General features: G+C 43.1%; 2 protein-coding genes across 7 annotated transcripts in view; both read left to right on the forward strand.

The window, feature by feature from the left end:
• LOC109512821 (sodium channel protein type 4 subunit alpha-like) overlaps nt 1–14,538 on the forward strand; it is a 22,117-nt gene extending 7,579 nt beyond the window's left edge. For 2 of the 3 annotated variants that reach the window (XM_019864839.1, XM_019864837.1), the window contains exons 11-25: nt 118–356; nt 524–697; nt 810–1,166; nt 2,892–3,299; nt 5,569–5,686; nt 5,833–5,987; nt 6,490–6,663; nt 7,043–7,069; nt 8,229–8,351; nt 9,621–9,893; nt 10,001–10,054; nt 10,136–10,273; nt 10,529–10,633; nt 11,275–11,545; nt 11,628–14,538. In XM_019864839.1, the coding sequence (XP_019720398.1) occupies nt 118–356; nt 524–697; nt 810–1,166; nt 2,892–3,299; nt 5,569–5,686; nt 5,833–5,987; nt 6,490–6,663; nt 7,043–7,069; nt 8,229–8,351; nt 9,621–9,893; nt 10,001–10,054; nt 10,136–10,273; nt 10,529–10,633; nt 11,275–11,545; nt 11,628–12,856 (3,845 nt within the window). In that variant the 3' untranslated portion in view covers nt 12,857–14,538. The remainder of the gene's footprint in view (nt 1–117; nt 357–523; nt 698–809; nt 1,167–2,891; nt 3,300–5,568; nt 5,687–5,832; nt 5,988–6,489; nt 6,664–7,042; nt 7,070–8,228; nt 8,352–9,620; nt 9,894–10,000; nt 10,055–10,135; nt 10,274–10,528; nt 10,634–11,274; nt 11,546–11,627) is intronic. The other variant, XM_019864836.1, reaches the window with a different exon arrangement.
• A 2,498-nt stretch (nt 14,539–17,036) lies between these two features.
• LOC109512790 (zinc finger protein ZFMSA12A-like) lies at nt 17,037–22,689 on the forward strand. Of its 4 annotated transcripts, XM_019864788.1 has the most exons (8): nt 17,037–17,188; nt 17,791–17,908; nt 18,221–18,423; nt 18,571–18,645; nt 18,725–18,817; nt 18,897–19,007; nt 19,085–19,220; nt 20,699–22,688. In XM_019864788.1, exons 3-8 carry the CDS (start codon nt 18,274–18,276, stop codon nt 22,060–22,062), a joined length of 1,929 nt encoding a protein of 642 aa, XP_019720347.1. In that variant the 5' UTR covers nt 17,037–17,188; nt 17,791–17,908; nt 18,221–18,273; the 3' UTR covers nt 22,063–22,688. The 4 variants fall into 4 exon arrangements, with proteins under 4 accessions (XP_019720347.1, XP_019720345.1, XP_019720349.1 ...); XM_019864786.1 differs by lacking the exon at nt 17,791–17,908; XM_019864790.1 differs by lacking the exons at nt 17,791–17,908; nt 18,221–18,423 and having other exon boundaries at nt 20,699–22,689.
• Nucleotides 22,690–22,918: the final 229 nt, after the last annotated feature.

Raw genomic sequence — 22,918 nt, forward strand, 5'->3', positions numbered from 1 at the left:
GGAAAACATTTTCCCCGGGCCCCCAAAAAAAAAAAAAAAAAAAAAAAAAAAGCTCCAATGTTGGCCGCGGTATCATGACAAAAATGACTCAAGATTGACTCGGGTCTGTCTTTGCAGAGCTGGAGGAGTCCCGACAAAAGTGCAACCCCTGTTGGTACACCTTTGCCAAGAAGTACCTGATATGGGACTGCTGCAACTGGTGGCTGAAACTGAAGGAGTGGGTGAAGTTGATGGTGATGGATCCTTTCCTTGACCTTGGCATCACCATATGTATTGTGTTGAACACCCTCTTCATGGCCCTGGAACACTACCCCATGACTGAAGAGTTCAACACCATGCTCTCAGTGGGAAATTTGGTGAGGATCGATGGGCATTGTACCTTCATTCAAACTGTTTTAACAAACCGTCTATCGGGAAAGAATGAGATAATACAGACCATCACTTAGCAATCAAGTTGTGCTAAAAATCAATATTTTTTTCCTTTTTTCTGACGATGCTATGCTATTTTTATATGTGTCGTCAGGTGTTCACCGGGATCTTCACTGCGGAGATGGTCCTGAAGCTGATCGCCCTGGACCCGTATTATTACTTCCAACAGGGCTGGAACATTTTTGATGGCATTATTGTTTGCCTTAGTCTGATGGAGCTGGGGCTTTCCAATGTTGAGGGGCTATCTGTTCTTCGCTCCTTCAGACTGGTAATTCTTTCTTTGAGTGCCACAACATTGATAGGTTGCGGTCGCGCTTTACATTCACGCTCAGTCGGTTGTTCTAATGTCACGTTTTCCCCCACCTTGTTCTCGTCATCAGTTGCGCGTCTTCAAACTGGCAAAGTCTTGGCCCACCCTCAATACTCTAATAAAAATCATTGGCAACTCAGTCGGCGCTCTGGGAAACCTGACGCTGGTGTTGGCCATCATCGTCTTCATCTTTGCTGTAGTGGGCATGCAGCTGTTTGGCAAGAACTACCAGGACTGTGTGTGCAAGATCTCTCATGACTGTCAGCTTCCTCGCTGGCACATGAAGGACTTCTTTCACTCCTTCCTGATTGTGTTCAGGGTGCTGTGTGGCGAGTGGATTGAGACCATGTGGGATTGTATGCAAGTAGCTGGGCAACCTCTCTGCATCCTGGTTTTCATGCTGGTCATGGTCATTGGGAACTTAGTGGTGAGTACATCATCTTTGACGTTTTCGGAATACCAGCCCAGCCATGTTCGAGCATTTAGCCTGTTAGGGAATCGGGAGCCAGAGGCAGAGGACCGATCACTAGTTTCACGATTTTATTATTTTTTTTTAATGTGACAGGAAACGAAGAATCTGAAAGAGAACCTGATATGGAACAGTTTTCAATCTATATTTCTAATACTGCAATAAAATAACCCCCCCCCCCCCCGTGTCCTGTGACTGACTGGCATCCAGTTCAGGATGTAGTGCGCCTTTCGTCCCAAGTCAGCCACCACATCTCCCCGCCCCCTCGCGACCCTGTACGGGATAAGCGGTGGTAAAAATCGCCAGCACCGTGGGATAGTTTGACAGACTCAAAAGTCTGGATGACCTCAACCATCTGTTGTCCTCTCTGAGTTGTATAACATGTGCTGTATGTATATTATTCGCACGTCATGCAAAACGTAGTCACAACATAAACACGTTCGATACCGTCGCCGCTCATGTCCAGCAGAACTGAATGTTTTAAGTTACTGCAAGTGAATGAAGCCCTAAGTTGTCAACCAGAGATCAGGCAAAGCCACGCATGCTATTGAGATGCTATTTGAAAAATATCAAGTCTTGTATTTTAAATCCATCCGTCCATTTTCAGTACTGCTTATCCTCATTTGGGTCAACTGGAGCCTATCCCAGCTGACTTTGGGCAAGACGCAGGGCATGTATTTTAATTCGTAGGCTATATTGCATTACAATACTGTAAATCAACAACTGTCTGCTCTGCCTTCCGAAACGTTATTGTCAAATTCATCGCAAAGTTACACCAATTCAAGTTTGGGATTTTAAAATACTTGTGCACCACTCTGTTGTTCACCCACGGGACTACACAAGTAATTCTCTTTCCTTGTTATGACAAAAACCGTATGACTACAGTATGCCTTGTTTAGTGAACAAAAACGTCTTCTGCACACGAATCGTGGGAAAGCTGGTTATCCAAGAGATTATCCGGGGTGCTTAAGGGACGATAAAGTCAAAGATCGTTCATCACTAATCAACTGCTCATGCTCTCCATCTCTGACTGGCTCAAGAAGATCCGTGTGCACCAAATGTGCGCGTCACATATGCGCACATGCACGTGTACATACAGCACGGTGTGTATGTGTGTGTGTGTGTGTTTCCTACTGATGCTCTCTAAGCTTGTAGACAGATTACTTGGAAGTTGGATGCTCAGAAACTTGAGTTTAGACTAGCTGAAAGCACACGAAGCCGTGCTGTATGTGTCGCAGCGTTTTGCTGTCGAATATCCTGAATTGAGAGATTGTGCCCTAACAGTTTTTCTGTGCAACAGGGGAGTTTGCAAGTCGGTGGCTTTCGAGAAAACAACCGAGCTAAAACACACACACACATACACGCGGACAAATGAGTACAGTGAGCAGGAGCAGTATAAAATAGTTTTTGAACATGACATCCCATACTGTCCATCTAAATACTGCATCATATATGGACTGGAAAAGGTCTTGGTGATCTTCCAAAAACATAGATGCCGTGCTCATCAAAGAATGCAAGTGCGAATGATGCCCTGTGATCGGCTGGCAAAAAAGAAGAATAGCGTGGTCAAAAGCACGAATAAATAACGAGCTAAAAGATTCAGAATCAAGCGGGCTGAAACGTTCATGTCCTTGGTTCTTGAGGCTTCCAAACACATTGGCCATATTTTGTGTGCGTCAACAGGTACTGAATCTCTTCCTCGCCTTGCTGCTCAGCTCTTTCAGCTCTGACAACCTCTCCGCTCCGGATGAGGACGGTGATTTGAATAACATCCAGATTGCCATCGCTCGCATCCACTCTGGTCTCTCTTGGCTTGCCACAAGCATCGTCCGCCTCTTCAACCGCACTTCCAAATGCGGACGCAAGAAAGCCAAAGAGAACTGTCAGGCCACGGCGCTGGTTTCCAATCACCTGGAAAGCAACGGCGGAGTTTATGGACGCTATGGAGAGAAATACGTCATACCGGAGGAGGACACCTATATGACTAACCCAAACCTGACTGTTATCGTTCCAATCGCACCGGGAGAATCCGATGTGGAATTTATAGAGGAAGAGGACATATCAGAGTCATCGGAGGATGAAGACCACAAAGTAAGTTTGAAGCAATTTCTTTTTCCGTCTTATACGAAACTATTACATCTGTTAATTTGTGCAGATTGCTACAGACGTGTTTTGCTCATCAAAGTTGGCTGTATCAATGTCCAGAGGTCGGAAAAATGTCTACAACATCAAAGTCCGATGATTGGTTAAAGAAACGGTCCGATTGCTAATGCAGTTTTCGTTACATTGGCCAGCACGACTGGTTCTGAAGGCCCTGGGCAAATTTGATTTATATGGCGGTACATAAAGGCTGAAATCTAATTAGACCCCCCCCCCCCAAAAAAAAAGTCAAACACACATATTGTACATAATGGAACCGAGAGAAACAACAAACTTAAGTGAAGGGATAAATTAATGAAATTTAATGGAACAAATGTCAATCTAAGTTATTGCTTTTGCCTTCTGCTCATATTGTTTCCAGCAGAAAAGGCTTTGCTAGCCTCGAGATCCATCGCTGGATCTGATACAAGAGCTCTAGTTCAATGATGTCATAGTTATCCTTTTAACTGACTCATATTTTAATTATATTGAGCAACATGAAAAAAAAAAGTACACCAGGGGCCTTATTTTCATGCCCAGAGTCAGGGCTAAACAAAATGTGGATGAGGCAGTTCAACCAAACGTCCACTTAAAGCACTCCATCCACGCAGCGCTGCTTTGATGACGCTCCGTTTCACGACGGCAATATCATTCAGAAGTGACATACAGCGTCCGCTTGACAGCTCGAGAAGGGGGGAGGGGATGCGCATGAGCATGTTGATGCTCTCATAATCTGTTAATCTGTAGATCAGACAAAATAAATTATGATGGAGACTATTGTCCCATCGAGAAAATCCAAGTGTTTTATTTCCTTATTTCTTTTGTTTTGCAAATTGTACATATGCGCACAACATATAGGACACCTACAGTAGCTGTATCTGTCCTACTACAGTCATTCGAGAAATCAAGCCGGCAGTAGACTTTTGACACATCACTGTATTTAGAGAATACAATTAATTCCCTTCTCCCTCCAATGAGGTCAATGAAATAGCGAGCTTTGCTTTCAGGGTCAGTACTTGAAAATGCTTGGCTCAGAGGGGCTTCCCTATGACCTTTTCCAGACTTTCATCCGTTATTATACACTTTATTTTATGCACGGCCCACCTACGACGGAGAAGCCTTTGAAGCGGGTCTCCAGTGTGTATCCCCGTCCAGTTAATATTCCTGTGTATTCTGATAATCTTCCGGCGAGAATCTAGGCCCTAGATCGTACCCATGATGACCACTTTCAACCTCTTTATAGGATAGAGACTGACCTCTGGCCCACCAATTATGTTGAATATGCTTTGCTTTTACAACAAAGTCAAATCTTATCAAAAAAGCATTAAGGTATAAAGGAGATTGAAAGGGCACGTAGGTGAGCGAGGTATAATGCCCGACGGTGGATTGAAAATCCTGCAGCCGCTCTCCTTGGGAAAAGACATGATAATGACTTGCAGATTATACGTGATTTAACTGTCGTGCAGCAGTATGCAAACATGTGGGAGCTTCTTTCATGGCATCTGTGCAACGCCATGGCACCAAACACGACTGCATCCAGTTTCCTTGAATTCTTGGGGCTTTATGGAGACATAGAATGCATTCTTCGCCATAATTTGAAGCCATTTACAGGTGTCACCATAAAAGGTCTCTGAGATTCGACGGTCAAATTACAAAAGGGAGAAAGAATGGCAGCATCACGGGACACACTTTGCTTCAACTTGTCGCCTTTTGGAGGGCATTTTGTGTTTCATGCAATTGCAGACTATGGCTTTTTTTCCCCATGATGACTAATGACGATTGATGCAAAGGTATCTTTTCTAATCACCCCCCCCCCCACACACACACACAAAAAAAACAAATAATGAGCAAAACAGTTTGAGAATTTTTGCAGTTTTAATGGGGACTCATGGAGATTCCGAGGCTCCCTGGAGAGCAGGAAATGATCACTCTTGTGCGTCGAGACTGCAAATGAATCCCGCACGGACCATTTAACCAGACGCTGACAGACAACGGCAGACCTTAGGAACCTAACATTGCAAATCAGAACTGAACACTTTTATCTTGGTGAATGATTTGATCCGGCTCTCGGATTGGATTACATTTTATTGTGAAAGTAGAATAATTTAGCATGTTTTCTAAACATGCTAATGGTTTGCTTGGACTAGAGTTGCCATACTTTGTCATCCCATATTTATAGTTTAGCTGTGAAATGCTAACCTTGAGACTTCCTACCTCTCAGGATAAGATAAGCCTTTCAGAAGGAAGCACGGTCGATCTGAGGAAGCCGGGTGAGGAGCTGGACAATTTATCGGAGCTGGCCGAAGAGTGCATGGAGCCGGAGGAATGCTTCCCAGAAAGTTTGTAGAGAACTTCCTGTCCATTCCAATCTGACCAATTGAACTCTTTCACCGTTCCGTGTGACATTTCCCCAGATTTATTTGATTGTTTTCGTCACAGCATGTTTCACAGTCTGTGTTTGCCACGCTTTCACCTTTTCACCCAGTGTGTGTCAAACACTGCCAGTGCTGCGATATCAATATCAGCCAAGGTCTCGGCCAGGCGTGGTGGAGACTGAGAAAGACCTGCTACCAGATTGTGGAACACAGCTGGTTTGAGACCTTCATCATTTTCATGATCCTGCTCAGCAGTGGAGCTCTGGTACAGCATCTTGACTCCTTTGTTTCCTGCCCGCACCATCAAAGGTGGAATACGATTGCAATTGGATGTCTTGGTCCAAATAGTGATAGAGTGGAATTCTAGCATTGTCAGTTTTTGTGGAACACGGGTACATTTTCAAAGACGAGAAATTCTTAACTGGAAATGCAGATGCTCTCTCACAAGTGTTGTGTGGGCTGCAATGGCCGGGGAGAGTTCCGGACTTCAGTGGATATTTCATGACCTAATCCACCTCTTATTAATGCCATCACGTCACAAAATAATGTACAAAAATAATAATAATAATAAATAAATCTAACTATGGCTACGTTCACACTGCAGGGCGTGTTATTAAACTGCACTTTCCCCCTCCATGCGGAATGCATTAAAAAAAAGGACCGACTTCTAACCCCAAGACATTAGGATTTATTTATTTTTTAAATTATAGCTTATGCTAACATCGTAGCTGTTGACAATATCTCACGCTGCTGTTTCTTGACTGCAGGCCTTCGAGGACATCTACATTGAGAAGAGAAAAGTCATCAAAGTGATTTTGGAGTATTCGGACAAGGTGTTCTCCTACATCTTTGTGCTGGAGATGTTTCTTAAATGGATTGCTTACGGCTTCAAGAAGTATTTCACCAACTACTGGTGCTGGCTTGACTTTCTCATTGTGGATGTAAGTGAACAAAGGTGCAATATGACATCGAATTGAAATCAAACCCCGTCCCGGGCTGACTTGAGATTGATTTTCATGTTTTTCGGCTTTGACACAGTGGCACTTGTCAGACTACTTTTCAGGGATTTTTGATGGCCTCAATTGCCATGCCGGAATGCTTCTGTTCTTTGTGTTTTAAAAGTTTTGCTCTTACAGCAGGATTTGGCGCATAATATAAATATTTCTCCAACTGAGATTCCGTCATTTGAGACTTTCTTTGAGTGTGCAGATTGTGGGTTTGTGAGTAAATGAATAAAAATCGTGATGGCACCCACGCTGCCCGAGGCGTGCGGCCCGTGGCCTGACTTGACTTCCTGTGATTTTACCTACCGTTACACAGATCGCAACAGACCGCTCTATTGTTAGGGTAAGTTGTAGTTAGCAGATCCCAGGTGAGTATGAGCTCGAGGACTAAAACTTGCATCTGCCTCATAAATGTTTTTGTTTTATTTCCACGTTGCAGTTTGTTATGATGTCAAAAGCCATTGTTTCCAAGAAGCCTTTTCTCATGGCAAAAAAAAAAGAAAACTAACAAACTAAGTCCTCTTCAATTTTTCATTTGATGACATTTCAGGACTTTGGCTTTTGTATCAAAACAATTTCAGTGCCACATACTCTTAAGGTTTATCTATAGAAGATCAAATCTACTCACTCGGCCTATTCATCCTGCTCAGCATTTTTAATGATAAGAGATGCGCGTTTAACTGCTATTCTGTTCATTCTGCATTTTTTTGATTTGGACATTGGCCAAGTCATCTTTTTTACTTGATGAAACAGTGTATCTTTCCTTGATGACATCTGTCAGTGCTGTGATATTTTTTTTACAGCTGAAATTGGGAGTCAGACAAATACCAACCTTGTTGTGTATCGACTATTAACCATCAGTATCTTCTTTAGATATGTTGGACAAACACATCCGTGAATAGACTTTTATAAAGAAATTCACACCGCCGGGACCTTCTGAGTTCTAAATTGTTTCGAAGGAGTCACTGACTGAAACTGGCAACAAATTTGGCTGATTTGTTAAATGTTCTTTATAAAACTCACTCTATTTGATATATATGCATGTATGTATTATATGCATATATAGTTGAGTCTGCACGCATGGACACGTAGCGTGCATGCGTGCACACTTGTCTGTGTTTTGTCATCGTCGCTCTCATTGGCATCCTTCCGTTTAATCGCACTCACTCAAGGGCCATTCAACAGCGGAGCGTCATTTTGTTTTGTCTGTTTTTGGATGTAGAATAGAGTGGAAGTCGAAATGTTGCAAAAGTTGCTGCAGCGACCAAACCAAATCTAAACCTCACAAATTCTTTGTGTATTTTCCTAACTGTGGAATGTCCCAAAAATCACAGAAACTCTAAAATGATTCCTCGTCATTTTTTTTTTTCCTCACTCAGTTCTTTAGAGAGAGACTCCTTTTTTTTTCTAGCTTTACATGCAAGGGCTGGGCTGCCTTTTTGTCTGCCACATTTCTACCCTCTAAAAATCACAGTCCAAATAAATTTGCCTTCTTATTGTAGGTGTCCCTGATAAGCCTGGTGGCAAACTCACTGGGTTATTCCGACTTTTCTGCAATCAAATCCCTGAGGACGCTCCGGGCTTTGCGGCCTCTCAGAGCTCTATCCAGATTTGAGGGCATGCGGGTGAGAACAAAAGCAAGACCGCTCTGTACATGATGTATCTGTATCCGACGCAATGGGCATCGGCATCATCCGTTTCCGTGATACATTTCTACGATTCTCCAAAATGTGTTGGAAATTGATTGATTCACAGTCATTGTTGACCCACTACTGGCGTGGGTTTCTTGTGATGTCACGCTAACCAATGCTAATTTCATGAATTTGATCAACCGCTGTACAAATCTCTTTTTTATTCCTCACTCTATACAGAATTTAACAACTTGTGTCGTATTTGCTCATTCTCGACTTAAATGTTTTGGGGTTTTTTTTTTTTGATCTCTTTTTTATTCCTTACTCTATACAGAATTTAACAACTTGTGTCGTATTCGCTCATTCTCGACTTAAACGTATTTTTTTTTTTTTTTCAATGCATGTTTTGAATGACACATTCTCTAATGATTCAAGAAGTCAGTCATAATAACAACACGCACGGTGGTGACAGGATTCGCCAGTGCGCATGTGTCATCATTCCGACGCATTCTCTAATGTGGTGAGAGGATTGGCCAGTGCGCACGTGTCATCATTCCGAGGCTCATTTGGTCATTTTGTATTTATTTCTGAACTTGTACGCAGAGTAAAAACACTTCTACGTATTTAATAATGAATCGGGCCCGGTGCTCTGCGCATCTGACAGTTCCTTGACAAAAAAACATTGTGTCGCTGTCACAACAGTCCCTCCTCATCCGACCTAGTTGCATGTTATTTCCCTCTCCCCAATCTTAAGGGGGTCATCGACAGAGCTGTGGAGGATCCCACAGGAATCCTGCCAGGAGTGCCTGAAGGCATGGCAGAGAAAGCTGGGAAAGTGTGTTCAATTGGAAAACTTATTTGTATTTGAAAGCAATGTTTTGAAACTTTTGACAACTCAACGACCCTAAATCCCATGCGGATGCCACTTCACCATGCCCACAAATACATGATCGCAGGCGGCCATGCAGCCCCAAAAATTCAGTCTGGTTGGCAGATTGGGGCGGACGGGGCCCCAGTTTATCACTGAAGCTTTTTGGCGTGTACTGGGGAGGCAATATGCGCAATCTGCGCCTTAATTCTTCTGTGACATCATTGACGTTTGATACTCAAGTATAAAGTCTGTCTGTAGGAGTTGACAATCAAATCAGAGGCAGCGCTACACACATTATGCTGTGCGTTTGAGGCATATTTGACCGTAATCACCAGAAATTAAAACAGTCGTCCCCGTTTTGACTGCACTGACTTCTTTGTGTGGCTCACCAGGTGGTCGTGAATGCTCTGATTGGAGCCATCCCCTCTATCATGAATGTGCTGCTCGTGTGCCTCATCTTTTGGCTCATCTTCAGCATCATGGGAGTCAACCTGTTTGCGGGCAAGTTTGGAAAGTGCGTGAACAGAACCGGCTTCATCCACAGTTTCCTCGTGGTCAACAACAAATCAGACTGCATGGCCATGAATGACACTCAGTACTACTGGACAAAGGTGAAGGTCAACTTTGACAACGTGGGACTGGGCTACCTTTCTCTTCTACAAGTGGTAGGTTTCCCGTGCAGCGTCCTTTCTGGTTGTACTGTGTCCGTTTGGATAATTCTCAAACGTATTGACCCATCCCGACATGAATGTTGTCTCTTATGGCGCTACAGGCAACGTTTAAAGGTTGGATGGAAATAATGCACGCGGCTGTTGATTCAAGAGGGGTAAGTGTGTCGCTGAACTTGGACAGGCTCAAAGTCACAAAGCCAACAGGAAGCGTCTGACTTGAAGAATTTGTTGTTCAGGTGGAGGAGCAACCCATCAGAGAAATCAACCTCTACATGTATCTTTACTTTGTCGTCTTCATCATATTTGGTTCCTTCTTCACCCTCAACCTCTTCATCGGAGTGATTATTGACAATTTCAATCAGCAGAAAAGAAAGATGAGTATTATTGCGACTCGTATGGGATTTGAAATCAGGCATCACAACACCCATGTGCACATTCTTAACTGTTGAGATGATTTAAAGATTGTATCATTCTTAACTCTACTAGTTGTGTACTCAGCAGGACAGACGCGAATACACAACTGTACACACCTCTGAGCTGTTGTCTAACAAAAGTTCTACTGTATTGGACTTTTGATGTTTTGAATATTGCTGCCTTTCAAAAATAATATCAGGTAACTCTGATTATACTTAGGTGGACAGGATATTTTTATGACTGAGGAACAGAAGAAATACTACAATGCTATGAAGAAGTTAGGAAGTAAGAAGCCACAAAAGCCAATACCGAGACCGACGGTAAAGTAGCCATCATTCTTCCGTCATCATTCTTCATGACAGTGTCAATCACAAATTTGCTTCGTGTGCCCTATTTTCATTAACAGGCGCAAAAACTGGCACATCTTCCCGTCCAGTCTAACATGGTTGCTTTGACCCCAGGCGCACGGAGACAGATTCTGCGCTCCGCTGATATGTGTGTTGGATGTCATCGGATTTCATTCATACCGATGACATCGGCATGCATCGAGCCCTCTGAATCATTGTAGAAATCGATTGCAGCACAGCAGATGTGTGTGCGCTCGTAGTGTCACAAACAGACGCTCCGTTGGGGTTGGAAGGTGGTCTCCAAGTGCCCGCTTTGCAGTGTATATCTTCCTGTAGGTCCTTATAAACGTACTTTGCATAGGACGGTCTCCAGCGAATCTGTGCTTCCACAATGATGATTGCATGCCTCTCCTGCGCTGAATTTAAAGGGAACGTCGTTTGTGTTCACTCCCACAACTGCGCAAACGCCCATTTTAACGGAAGCAAGATCCACCCAAGCACACAGTTAGACTGGACTTTGCGCTCGCCAGGACATGAAAATAGGGCCCATTATTTTTATCAATGCAAGGACTGTTGATAAATGACCGATATTGGTTTGTCTTTCCGCAACTCAGAACATTCTCCAAGCCTTCTTCTTCGATCTGGTGTCCAAGCAAGCCTTCGATATCATGATCATGATGCTGATCATTGTCAACATGCTCACGATGATGGTGGAGACGGACGAGCAGTCGGAGCGCATGGAGTCCATTCTCAACAAGATCAATTTGGTCTTCATTGTGATCTTTACGGCGGAATGCCTGATCAAGATCTTTGCCCTCCGCTGTTATTTCTTTACAGTTGCATGGAACATCTTTGATTTTGTGGTGATCATCCTCTCCATTGTGGGTGAGTAGCGAGGCGCCCATTTGGCAGAATACGCTGAAGTTCCGCCAAACAAAGCGTTCTGTATTCCGACCTCTCGTTACAGGGATCGTTCTGGCCGACATTATTGAAAAGTATTTTGTATCTCCGACCCTGTTTCGAGTCATCCGCCTGGCGAGGATCGGACGTGTACTCCGGCTGATCCGCGCGGCCAAAGGAATCAGGACTTTATTGTTTGCCTTAATGATGTCCATGCCGGCGCTGTTTAACATCGGCCTCCTGCTTTTCCTCGTCATGTTCATCTACGCTATCTTTGGCATGGCAAACTTCGCCTACGTGAAAAAACAAGACGGAATCGACGACATGTTCAACTTCGAGACCTTTGGGAATAGCATGATCTGCCTTTTCCAGATCAGCACCTCGGCCGGCTGGGACAACCTCCTGAGCCCGATCATGTCCAGCTCCCCGGATGAGTGCAACGTTAATTTTGTCAATACGGGCACAAACACCCGAGGGAACTGCGGCAGCCCCTCCGTGGGCATCGCTTTCTTTGTAAGCTACATCATCATCTCTTTCCTCATTGTGGTCAATATGTACATCGCCATCATTCTGGAGAACTTCAGCGTCGCCACGGAGGAGAGTACAGATCCGCTGAGCGAAGATGACTTTGAGATGTTTTACGAGGTCTGGGAGAAGTTCGACTCGGAGGCCACGCAGTTCATCGAGTTCTCCGCGCTGTGCAGCTTTGCGGACACTCTGTCGGAGCCGCTGCGCATCGCCAAGCCCAATAAGCTCAAACTGATCTCCATGGACCTCCCCATGGTCAGTGGCAATAGAATCCACTGCCTGGATATCTTGTTTGCCTTCACCAAGCGAGTGCTGGGAGAGTCGGGGGAGATGGATGCCCTCAAACAGCAAATGGAGGAGAAGTTCATGACGACCAACCCTTCCAAGGTTTCCCACGAGCCCATCACTTCCACGCTGCGGCACAAGCTGGAGGAGGTGTCGGCCATCATCATTCAGAGGTGTTACAGGAGGCATCTGGTGCGCCGGCAGATGAAGCAGGCCTCTTACCTCTACAGACAAATCAACTATGAGTCGGTCGTAGATGTGGAAAACGCTCCGGAGACAGAGGGGCTCATAGCAACTATGATCCATCACTACGGGCCCGCGGGAGGGCAATTTTTAGAGACAACGGAGGGCTCGCTAATGTCCTCGCCACCTTCTTATGACAGCGTGACCAGGGCGGCCGGTGACCTTTCGGATGTCATCGGATTAGCCGCGGACTCTGAACTGGGGGATCTTTGTGAAAACTACGAGGAAACTTTTCTTTGAGGTCAGTTTAAGAGGGGTGTGTTTGTGGGGTTATTATTAGTTTTTTTTCCCCCTGCAAAAATACGCTTCAAGCCATTTAGGGTCAAGGAGATTTGCCTGTTTTAATCGGAATCATGCAAAAGTTTAGAATGTGTTTGAAATGAGCAGATTGTCATATTGAAACCGTGGTGGGGAGGTTGAGGGCCTTACTTCCGGAGATACTGCCGAAATGTTCTTTTGTTTAAACAATGCCTGGGAGCAACTGATTGAATGACGTTCACTACTCAAAAAAGGGATGCAGACCGGGCGTGAGATTCCGTTAGATGGCCAATTGATATGACAGAATTATTTCCATGTTCATACATGTTGTGACATTTGTGTTTGGTGGCGTGCGGTAACATTTTTCTTTTGTAAATGGGTGCCTTGGCTCAACGAAGGTTGGGAAACACTGTCGATGTGCATCATACTGATAGGTCATGAGGTCAAGTTGCTCACCGAAATATTACAAACACCTCTCAGTAGGAAAAAGTACAGGTTGAGAATCAAGACAATCGTTTGGTTTGTGATATTTTCATTTCATTTTTTTTCTACTGCTTTGTCCATGCGGTGCAGCACTGTTTGTTTATTAGTTAGTCTTATTTTATTCGTTAGTCTATTTTAGAGATCACAATGCTTTGTAGAGTAATTAGCGACAAGCTAAAAGCTGATTAAATCAGATGCTGCCAATTGAGCAATATAGAGAACGTTGTACTTTGTCGTTATTTTCCATTCTTTTAATGGATGTGTTCTTTCTTTCTTCAATACGCCAAACTTTGGCATTCTCGCCCAGGCAGCGCACTGCAGCATTGCAGCAAACAATGGGCCGAGGAACAATCACCAAAAAAAAAAAAAGGACAAATGCGGACATTGTGGCTCTGCGGCCACCTTGATTTAATAGAAAAATGGAATCTGTTTTGAAGTCAGTTGTTTCCTGCCCTTGTTGCAATGTAAAAAAAAAAAAAAAACACCCGAACTGTTCAAAATGAAACATGTATGCAAGCATAACAAATGAACTGAATGATGATTAATTACTGAATAAAAAACCTGGGTGCGCATTTTATAGAGCCCTCAGTCAAATGACACGCTTTATACTGTCTACTGCACAAATAGACTCCAAAGACAATCTCTTTCAAATGGATTCCATGAACAACCAAAACAGAAATCCAATGAAATGGTCTTCATCAGAATTTTTGTCTCCCAAAGCAGTTTGATTTTCTCTCGCTATGCACATCACGAGCTCAGTTCGTGTGCCCAATACAAAGAAGATCAGGGTGTAAAAAAAATCCGAAAGCATGTGCCTGATTTTGATTTTCTGTCCGCACACTTCTCTGAATCTCTTTAAGACCGTTTTATTGGACCGTTGGATGCAGCTGCGGGAGAAGCATGGATGACATTAAGAATTAATTTTGTAATATTAATCATGTAAAAAAAAAAAAAAAACAGCAGTTGTACATGTAAAGGACATTTGTAATAATTTTGTAATTAAACTAATGTGTACTATGTGTATATAAATAACACTTAAGTGACATGCATGGCTGTCACATAACATCATCAGATTATATACATACATTCTGTTCATATCATGCTGATTTTTCTATATTTTCCTTGCTTGTTTGTATTGCATTTAGGTTGTATCGACTAAATGTAATAAAACATCTTTTCCATAGTTGTGCATTTTCCAACTCTCACCGCGGTCAAAAGAAGCAGCGTGATGACTCCTTTTGTTCATTCTGGCGCTTTGGATTACTAATTAAACGAGGTCATTGCTTGGTATTGCCATGCCATGCGTTGGTGTGCACATTTTATGACATGACGCTTGGGGAGAATTTCCCATGAGAAACCAACTATCTTATTTGACCTCATTGTATGGCTGCAAAGCTGTCTCAGGGAGGAAAAACAAGACAGATGCGCACAAGCCTCTGAGTCACTCCGGTTTTCTGTCTTTGTGAGCCTGTTGCCCCTTTAAAGTTGACACTCATTTATTGTGCTTCAACAACTGCAGTACAGTACCATCATCTCTCGGAACGATCGCTGAAATGATCTGTAACAATAATTCATGGAGTTCAATCTTTCTAGAGATTGAACAGAATTCACACGATGGTGCCGATGGATGCTCAACTGCTAAAACATCCACTAAGGATACAAAATAGTAATACACGTACTGTTAAATTATTTGCGAGGTAAGTGCTTAGCACCGCCATGTGCTAATTTGAATGCACAGATTATTTTATTGTGCATGTCTGGTACTGTATGTATTTTCGGTCTTCGCCGAATGATTACTTGTGTTACTTAGGTCACAAAAAATGTTCAGTCGCGTCTTTTTGTAATAAATCTGGATGGTGCTCCCATATTTATGAGTTTGGGGTGTGGTGGGGGGCGATCAACAAGGGTGCCAATTTGGATTTAGTCCCAAACAGATTTCCTCTCTCTGGTTCTCCGGGTGGTCAAATCCAACTCTGACCAGCTGGGATGGAAGGATAATCTGTGTGTAAAAAAAAAAAAAAAAAAGACACTTTTTTTAATTACACACTCACAGGACAGGCACACTCACTAATGCAATCTCTCTCTCTCTCTCTCTCTCTCTCTCTCTCTCTCTCTCTCTCTCTCTCTCTCTCTCTCTCTGTGTTCCTTGTCTCTTACACAAACATTCAGCATACAAATGCTGACATAAATGCCCCCCTCTCACACATACACACTCACACACGTACAGTAGCACATGCACACACATGCCTACTGTATATACATTGACGTGCTATCCTGTTGTGTCGTTCATCTTCTTTCAGATTATTTTAATTTGTGTTTTTAAGTGAAGTGCCGGAGAATTTTAACGTGAATGAACATGACTCTGCAACTGATGTGATTTTTTTTTTTTTTTTTTTTTTGCTATTTAGACATGTGGCAGAGATTAAAAATGCACTATGTTTAATTACACGGACATGGGCCCAATTTAATACCGTAAAGATCATCTGCATTCACAGTGCTCGACTGCCACTGACGTGTACATGATATTTGATATGCAGTCTTCTTCTATCCATCTGACAATTTTAGGTTGTGCTCTAAAATGTGATAGTGGAAAAGTATAATATTGGATAAGTCAATTGTTTCCCAGGCATGTTAAAATTGTAGTTAATCTTTTTGTTTGTTTGTTTGTTTTTGTCGAGTTATTTTAGTCATGCACACTTTTAATAGTATGTACTCTAAAAAGTCAAAAATATTGTGCAATCATGATACCATGATACGTGAGATTTTTTTTTAATTAGACTATGCAATAAATGTTTATAATTAAGTATTGGACAAGCGTTAAAGCTACAGTACAGTACTGCACATTCAAATCATGTTGAATCAACGAACCCAAACCCTCGCTGTACTGCACTGGATAAAGGAGTCGACTGCCACCACCAGGACATTTATTTCCCTACAGATTTATTTTGGGACGTTCAGAGAAACTAATAGCTTGACACACTGTGGGAGTATATAGAGCGAGGACAGGCAACTGAATACGAAAGAAATATTCAAGAAATTATATGATACATCGTGGAACGCCACCGGAAAGTATTGTTTGTACTGTACTCTTTTAGTCTTGATACATAATGTTGTTTGTGGAATTAAGAATGAGATGGGTGTGTCACCCTATTGATGAGAGAAAATAATCTGAATGTTATTGTAAAGATATTATAAGGAGTTAAAATCGTCGATTATTGTCTTATAAAGGGGGATTTAGATTTTCTTCCTTTTTTTCATCGAATGCGTATGTCTGCGCAGGCCAATTTGCTTCTTTTTGTACGAACGTCTATTTAATCTTCCGGACTGTCAATCTTGTTTATGGCAATTTTACTATTCATCTTCATCAGAAAATCACTTCAGAAAATATTCCCCCTTCTCCTTGTATGCCTTTTGTTTATTTCGTTTCTTCAGTATTGCTGCTGGAATGATGCAACTTTAACCACGCGTTGGGAGACTAATAAAGGTTGTCTTATCTGACTCAGATGCAAAATAGTAAATTATCGTCAACATGTTATATGTGGTGAGTGAGTAAGATATGTACAGTACTTTGTGGTTTCTTTTTTAATACCCCCCCCCCAAAAAAAGCCGATCCCTACCGATAGTTGGCGATATTGTACATAATCGTTATTTGCCAACGACCATTAAACGCGAAGGGAAGAAAAGAAGAAGATGGTCTTTTTTTTCCGTAGTTTTTGCTACTCGGATGCATGGGATGTGGTTTTGAGTCAGAAAGGATAACGATATTGTCGGGTGAAACAATTTAAATAGAGCCACTTCAAAACCTTGTGTACCTTCGCTGGAATTAAATGGGTAAAGTTTGCGTGGCGCTTGTTTTGATGGTGTTTGTACACGTTGCTAACTCTTTAGTGACAGGCTCTTCTACAGTCAAATTCATGAAAGATGAGCGAGATGAAAGCGACACAAAGTTCTGGAAGTATGCCCTAATTTCTAAACGTAAACTGTAAGAGTGAAGGTCGATATTAGCATATTACACATGTGACGATATCGTTTGACTTCAACTGTGTTAATTCAGATTATGTCACGTAATAGAAATAGACCGATGTTACCCAACACTGATTCAAAGTAGTCGGATTTTACAACTTTGGGCAAATTGAGTGAAATGGGATGAATTACCCCAGAACTCCTGATGATCTCTCAACATCCGGGTTGGGAATCACTGCAGTTGACGGATAAACACAGTGATGATTAATTTAGGCTGTCATATTGACCTCTGTCTACTTAGTGTTGTTCTTTCAGTACTTACAAAAAAATAGGACTATTTTCCTCTCTGGTGACATTTCAGAATGGCCCTAAATGTCTTTACACTATAACTCAATTTAACCCAAAAACATTTGAATACACGTGTCCAGCTGTTTCAGTAGTTTTTGCACAATGTATTGTTCATTTACAAGGAACTGAACCTCAAAATTCACAACCGGCGTCAAAATTCCAAGGACGCCCACTTCAATCCAGAGATGTCTATTCTACCTGTATCACTGCAACCTGCAGATGACATTTTGTGACACTAAGGTCAGTGGCCTCTTCCCTCTGAGAACATGTTTGAAACCTCTGCAAATACATTGCACAATTTCTGGATCAAATACCTTTACGTGAATTGTTCTGGTCAGCTCCTTGGAGAACAGCAACATGTGCAAAATAAACTGATACTCTGAACGTCAACACGTCCTTTCCAAAAATTTAAAGGATGACTAATTCACTCGTAAAGGTTATCGTGCACTTCAGGTCCATCCTGAAATTTTACCCAAGTGAATATACCAAACTTTATGGAAGTAGTTTTCATCACTGTACCTGTATGTAAACAATACCTCTTTGGCCTTTCAGAAGGTCCCCTGCCTTTGCCTTCGCTGAGGCTCCTGGCCCCACCTTTGCGGGTAATGTCAGCCATCATGTGGAAGTTTGTTCACTTGCGGAGCACAAAGCATTATGGGAGAGTGGTGGAGTTTATCACCTTGGTGAATGAAGCCATCCCTGATATCTTGACTCACAGACAGTGGACGCTGATTATACTGGGATTGAAACTAAAGGTAACGGTGATCGTGACTGGACAGAGATGGTGCATATTAAGACGGGAATGTGCTTGATCCGCTTGGAGAAATTCCAATGACTCATCAGCAAACGGTGAACGTGCATGAATATTGTTTGAAGGCACTGTATTGCAAATGTCTTTGCAGATGTTAAGTTGCGAGCCGGATGTCAGATGTGTTAAAACTGTCCTGGAGAGCATTCTACTAAGCAGTTCAGAGCAGGTGCGTTGTCGGGTCTTCATGAATGAACATCACGGATTGCGAAGCCGGTGCTCACTGAAGGATGTGTTTTTCACGGCAGGCTCATCCAACAAATGATCCATTTGAGAGCAACTTATCCACACTTGTTCTAAGACTTATGGATGACCATGAATGGAGAGAGCATTTCCTAAAGGTGCGAGTCTGCAATTTTCCAAAGGTTTTTACTTTTCAAACAGCGGACACGACATTTAACTCTTCTCATGACCTCACAGAATGAGTTCCCGGTGCATTATGGGCCAGACTTTGACACCGCACTGGAAACGTTGGTGTCTGACTTCTTCAACAGATTGGATGGGCTGCTGCTTATTCCGGATTTCAAACAGGCACGCTCATCACAGGTGTTGCACAGGAAAACAGTTTCAGCCATGCAAATTCATATTTCCTGTTTGTTTTTTAACAGACCTCACTGTGGGTTGGCAATGATGTGTCAACCCTGCTGGAAGCATACCAGCAATACGCTTTTGAAGCCGAAGACTTCACAGCACTGCTCAGACGCACAATCCAAAGAGGAAAATTAGCCAAGATAAACACCAATGGTAAGTCTGATTGGATGTGATACGACCGTTTTTTTTTTTTTTTTTTTTTTTTTTTTCCAATCGTTTTTTCCCTCCCCAAAAGGGGAAACAATACCTCTTTGGCCTTTCAGAAGGTCCCCTGCCTTTGCCTTCGCTGAGGCTCCTGGCCCCACCTTTGCGGGTAATGTCAGCCATCATGTGGAAGTTTGTTCACTTGCGGAGCACAAAGCATTATGGGAGAGTGGTGGAGTTTATCACCTTGGTGAATGAAGCCATCCCTGATATCTTGACTCACAGACAGTGGACGCTGATTATACTGGGATTGAAACTAAAGGTAACGGTGATCGTGACTGGACAGAGATGGTGCATATTAAGACGGGAATGTGCTTGATCCGCTTGGAGAAATTCCAATGACTCATCAGCAAACGGTGAACGTGCATGAATATTGTTTGAAGGCACTGTATTGCAAATGTCTTTGCAGATGTTAAGTTGCGAGCCGGATGTCAGATGTGTTAAAACTGTCCTGGAGAGCATTCTACTAAGCAGTTCAGAGCAGGTGCGTTGTCGGGTCTTCATGAATGAACATCACGGATTGCGAAGCCGGTGCTCACTGAAGGATGTGTTTTTCACGGCAGGCTCATCCAACAAATGATCCATTTGAGAGCAACTTATCCACACTTGTTCTAAGACTTATGGATGACCATGAATGGAGAGAGCATTTCCTAAAGGTGCGAGTCTGCAATTTTCCAAAGGTTTTTACTTTTCAAACAGCGGACACGACATTTAACTCTTCTCATGACCTCACAGAATGAGTTCCCGGTGCATTATGGGCCAGACTTTGACACCGCACTGGAAACGTTGGTGTCTGACTTCTTCAACAGATTGGATGGGCTGCTGCTTATTCCGGATTTCAAACAGGCACGCTCATCACAGGTGTTGCACAGGAAAACAGTTTCAGCCATGCAAATTCATATTTCCTGTTTGTTTTTTAACAGACCTCACTGTGGGTTGGCAATGATGTGTCAACCCTGCTGGAAGCATACCAGCAATACGCTTTTGAAGCCGAAGACTTCACAGCACTGCTCAGACGCACAATCCAAAGAGGAAAATTAGCCAAGATAAACACCAATGGTAAGTCTGATTGGATGTGATACGACCGTTTTTTTTTTTTTTTTTTTTTTGTTTTCCGAATCGATTTCTCCCTGCCCAACAGGGAACACAAGTCAAGCGCATACACTTTCAGCAAGAATAATTTATCACAAAATCACCATTTTTTTTCTCCATAGAGAGTAATGGAAATAAAAGGAAACTGTTAAGGTTATTAAAAATGGAGCCATGTAAGAGCCCTTTTGTTTTAACTTCAATCAGGAAAAAAGAAACACGTTGGTTGATGTTTCCAAAGGTACAATATGATTTGTTTCTTAGAAATGCCTGAAGCGCGGTGAACGATTCAATACGGACATAACGAAACAATTTATCTCCATTCTCTTTATAAACAGACACGTCTTCCTCAGAACAACAGCTCCTCTCATCACTCACTGTCCCCGTCTCCACGGAAGAGAAAAACTCATCCTGTCAGACCGAGATTGATGACAGTCGGCAATGCTTTCGGCAGAGTACCACTGATGCTGAAGAAATCACTTGGACGTATGTCATCCAACAGGACCCTGAGATTTGCTCTCAGGAAGAAACCGTTCTCACCACTTTGAACAATAACAAAGACGAAGTAAGAGTTGAGCTCGTTTTGGATGACCAACCTTCAGTCGCCACATCAGTTACTGACGCATCGGCCCCCCATCCTGTCACATCCGGCGGCCCTGCCGTCGGCCCTCGGCGGCAAAGGGTTGCACACAAATGCACTCACTGTAATAAGTGCTACATTTATCGTTACGAACTCCTGGAACATCAGCGCATCCACACTGGAGAGCTGCCTTACAAGTGTACTCAATGCGGGAAGGCCTTTAGGAGAAGCTCAGATCTGTCGTGTCACCGGCGGTCACGGTGCACGAAAGCTGCCTACATTTGCCTCAAATGTGGCAACAGCTTCCAGTCCATACAGGAGAAATTTAAACACCGCTGTATTCACAACACACAAAAGCTGGAGTGTTCTCACTGCAGAAAAAGCTTCAAGAAGACGTGCCAGTTGGAAAAGCATCAGCTGATTCACACTCGGAAACGGCTCTTCACATGCAGGCAGTGTGGGGAGAAGTTCTCCAGTATGAGCGAGCTGAAATTTCATCGGAAGACTCATCCCGCGGGGCTGTCCAATCAGTGCACGCGTTGCGGCAAAATGCTCCCTTCCGCAGCGTCTCTGGCAGCTCATGAGGAGCGCCACGAAAAACAGAAAACACACGCTTGTGCAGTTTGTGCCAAATCCTTCAGGAACAAACACGAACTGACCCGCCACAAGCGCATGCACACAGGCGAGAGGCCATACCAATGCCCATACTGTGAGAAACGTTTCTACATGTCGGCGAACCTCACCGTCCACATACGCACCCACACCGGGGAGAAACCATACCTGTGCCCTGACTGTGGCAAAGCTTTTGCGTCGGCCGGCGAGCTGCAGATACACGGACGCATCCACACAGGGGAAAGGCCCTACAAATGCAACGTGTGTGATAAAGGATTCACCATGGCCGCCAAACTAACATGCCACATGCGCGTTCACACCGGGGAACGGCCTTACGTCTGCTCTGAATGCGGAAAAGGCTTTTCGAGTGGTGGCCAGTTGAAAATTCATAACATGAGCCACACGGGAGTCCGACCCTACCCCTGTCAGTTGTGTCCGAAAGGCTACAAGGTCCTCAATCACCTGAAGAGGCATTTGAAATCTCACGGCATCCAAGAACCGTCGGTCTGATCCGATCCACACATTTCCTCTGCTGCTGTCCCCGTTCGGCTCACAGATGAGATGGAGTTTATCTCAGCCCACTTTGGGCGAGGTACACCAAGGACCGGTTCTCAGTCAGTTACAGGCATTGCAGACACAACTACTCACCCTTATGGGAAGTTTACGGTCCTTAACGACGGTACATCCATGGTTTATGGATCTTTTGCCATCGTGTCAAATGGCTTTTGTTTTGCCTGTACTTAACTGGGCTGCTGCCATGGAGGTTGAACAGTTTATTTTTCTTGCATTAAATTGTCACTTAAATACTGCTAAATGTCGAATGCTAACTGAAAAAATATAACATTGTGTGTGTTCTTTCTTGAAATGTTTTGTCCAGATTCAACATCATTTTGGAATGCCAGAAGCTGGTGGTTTTTGGGACTGGACAAGACAATCCTTTCATGCCAAATAACTCTTTGAGCAACCACTTCTTTTAAATAAGGCCATTGATGTGGAATATCTTGCATCTTCAAATGTTGCCGTTCATACTCCCTTGTTAATATCCTCCATGTGACTGCTGTTTATTTCCATCTATAAAGCCCCATAATCTCAACCGCTGTAGATTTGACTCATCAGTTTTTTTTTCCCACAGTTGGTGATCATCTGCGGAGGATGAAAAATGTAAAAGCCTAGTTTGACAAAATAATAGAGTTTAGATGAGAGACTTCTGCACAAATGTAGTGAGCCAAAGTGTAAAATAAAATAAAAAACTTTAGAAAAATTAACGCTCAATTACAGACTTCTGAAAATCCATTTAACTACACTCCGGTTATTAAGTATTTGTACTTTGTTACATTCCACCTCTCAATATGAAACCGTCAAATAA

Source organism: Hippocampus comes, unplaced genomic scaffold (genome assembly GCF_001891065.2).
Source record: "Hippocampus comes isolate QL1 unplaced genomic scaffold, H_comes_QL1_v1.1 scaffold285, whole genome shotgun sequence".
NCBI classification, from domain to species: Eukaryota; Metazoa; Chordata; class Actinopteri; order Syngnathiformes; family Syngnathidae; genus Hippocampus; species Hippocampus comes.

Bases quoted from the DNA above. Each gene is read 5' to 3' on its own strand.
- LOC109512790 (XM_019864786.1), top strand. The intron at 18,646-18,724 runs GTGCGTTGTCGG...TTTTCACGGCAG, and splicing joins TACTAAGCAGTTCAGAGCAG to GCTCATCCAACAAATGATCC. The intron at 19,008-19,084 runs GCACGCTCATCA...GTTTTTTAACAG, and splicing joins TTATTCCGGATTTCAAACAG to ACCTCACTGTGGGTTGGCAA.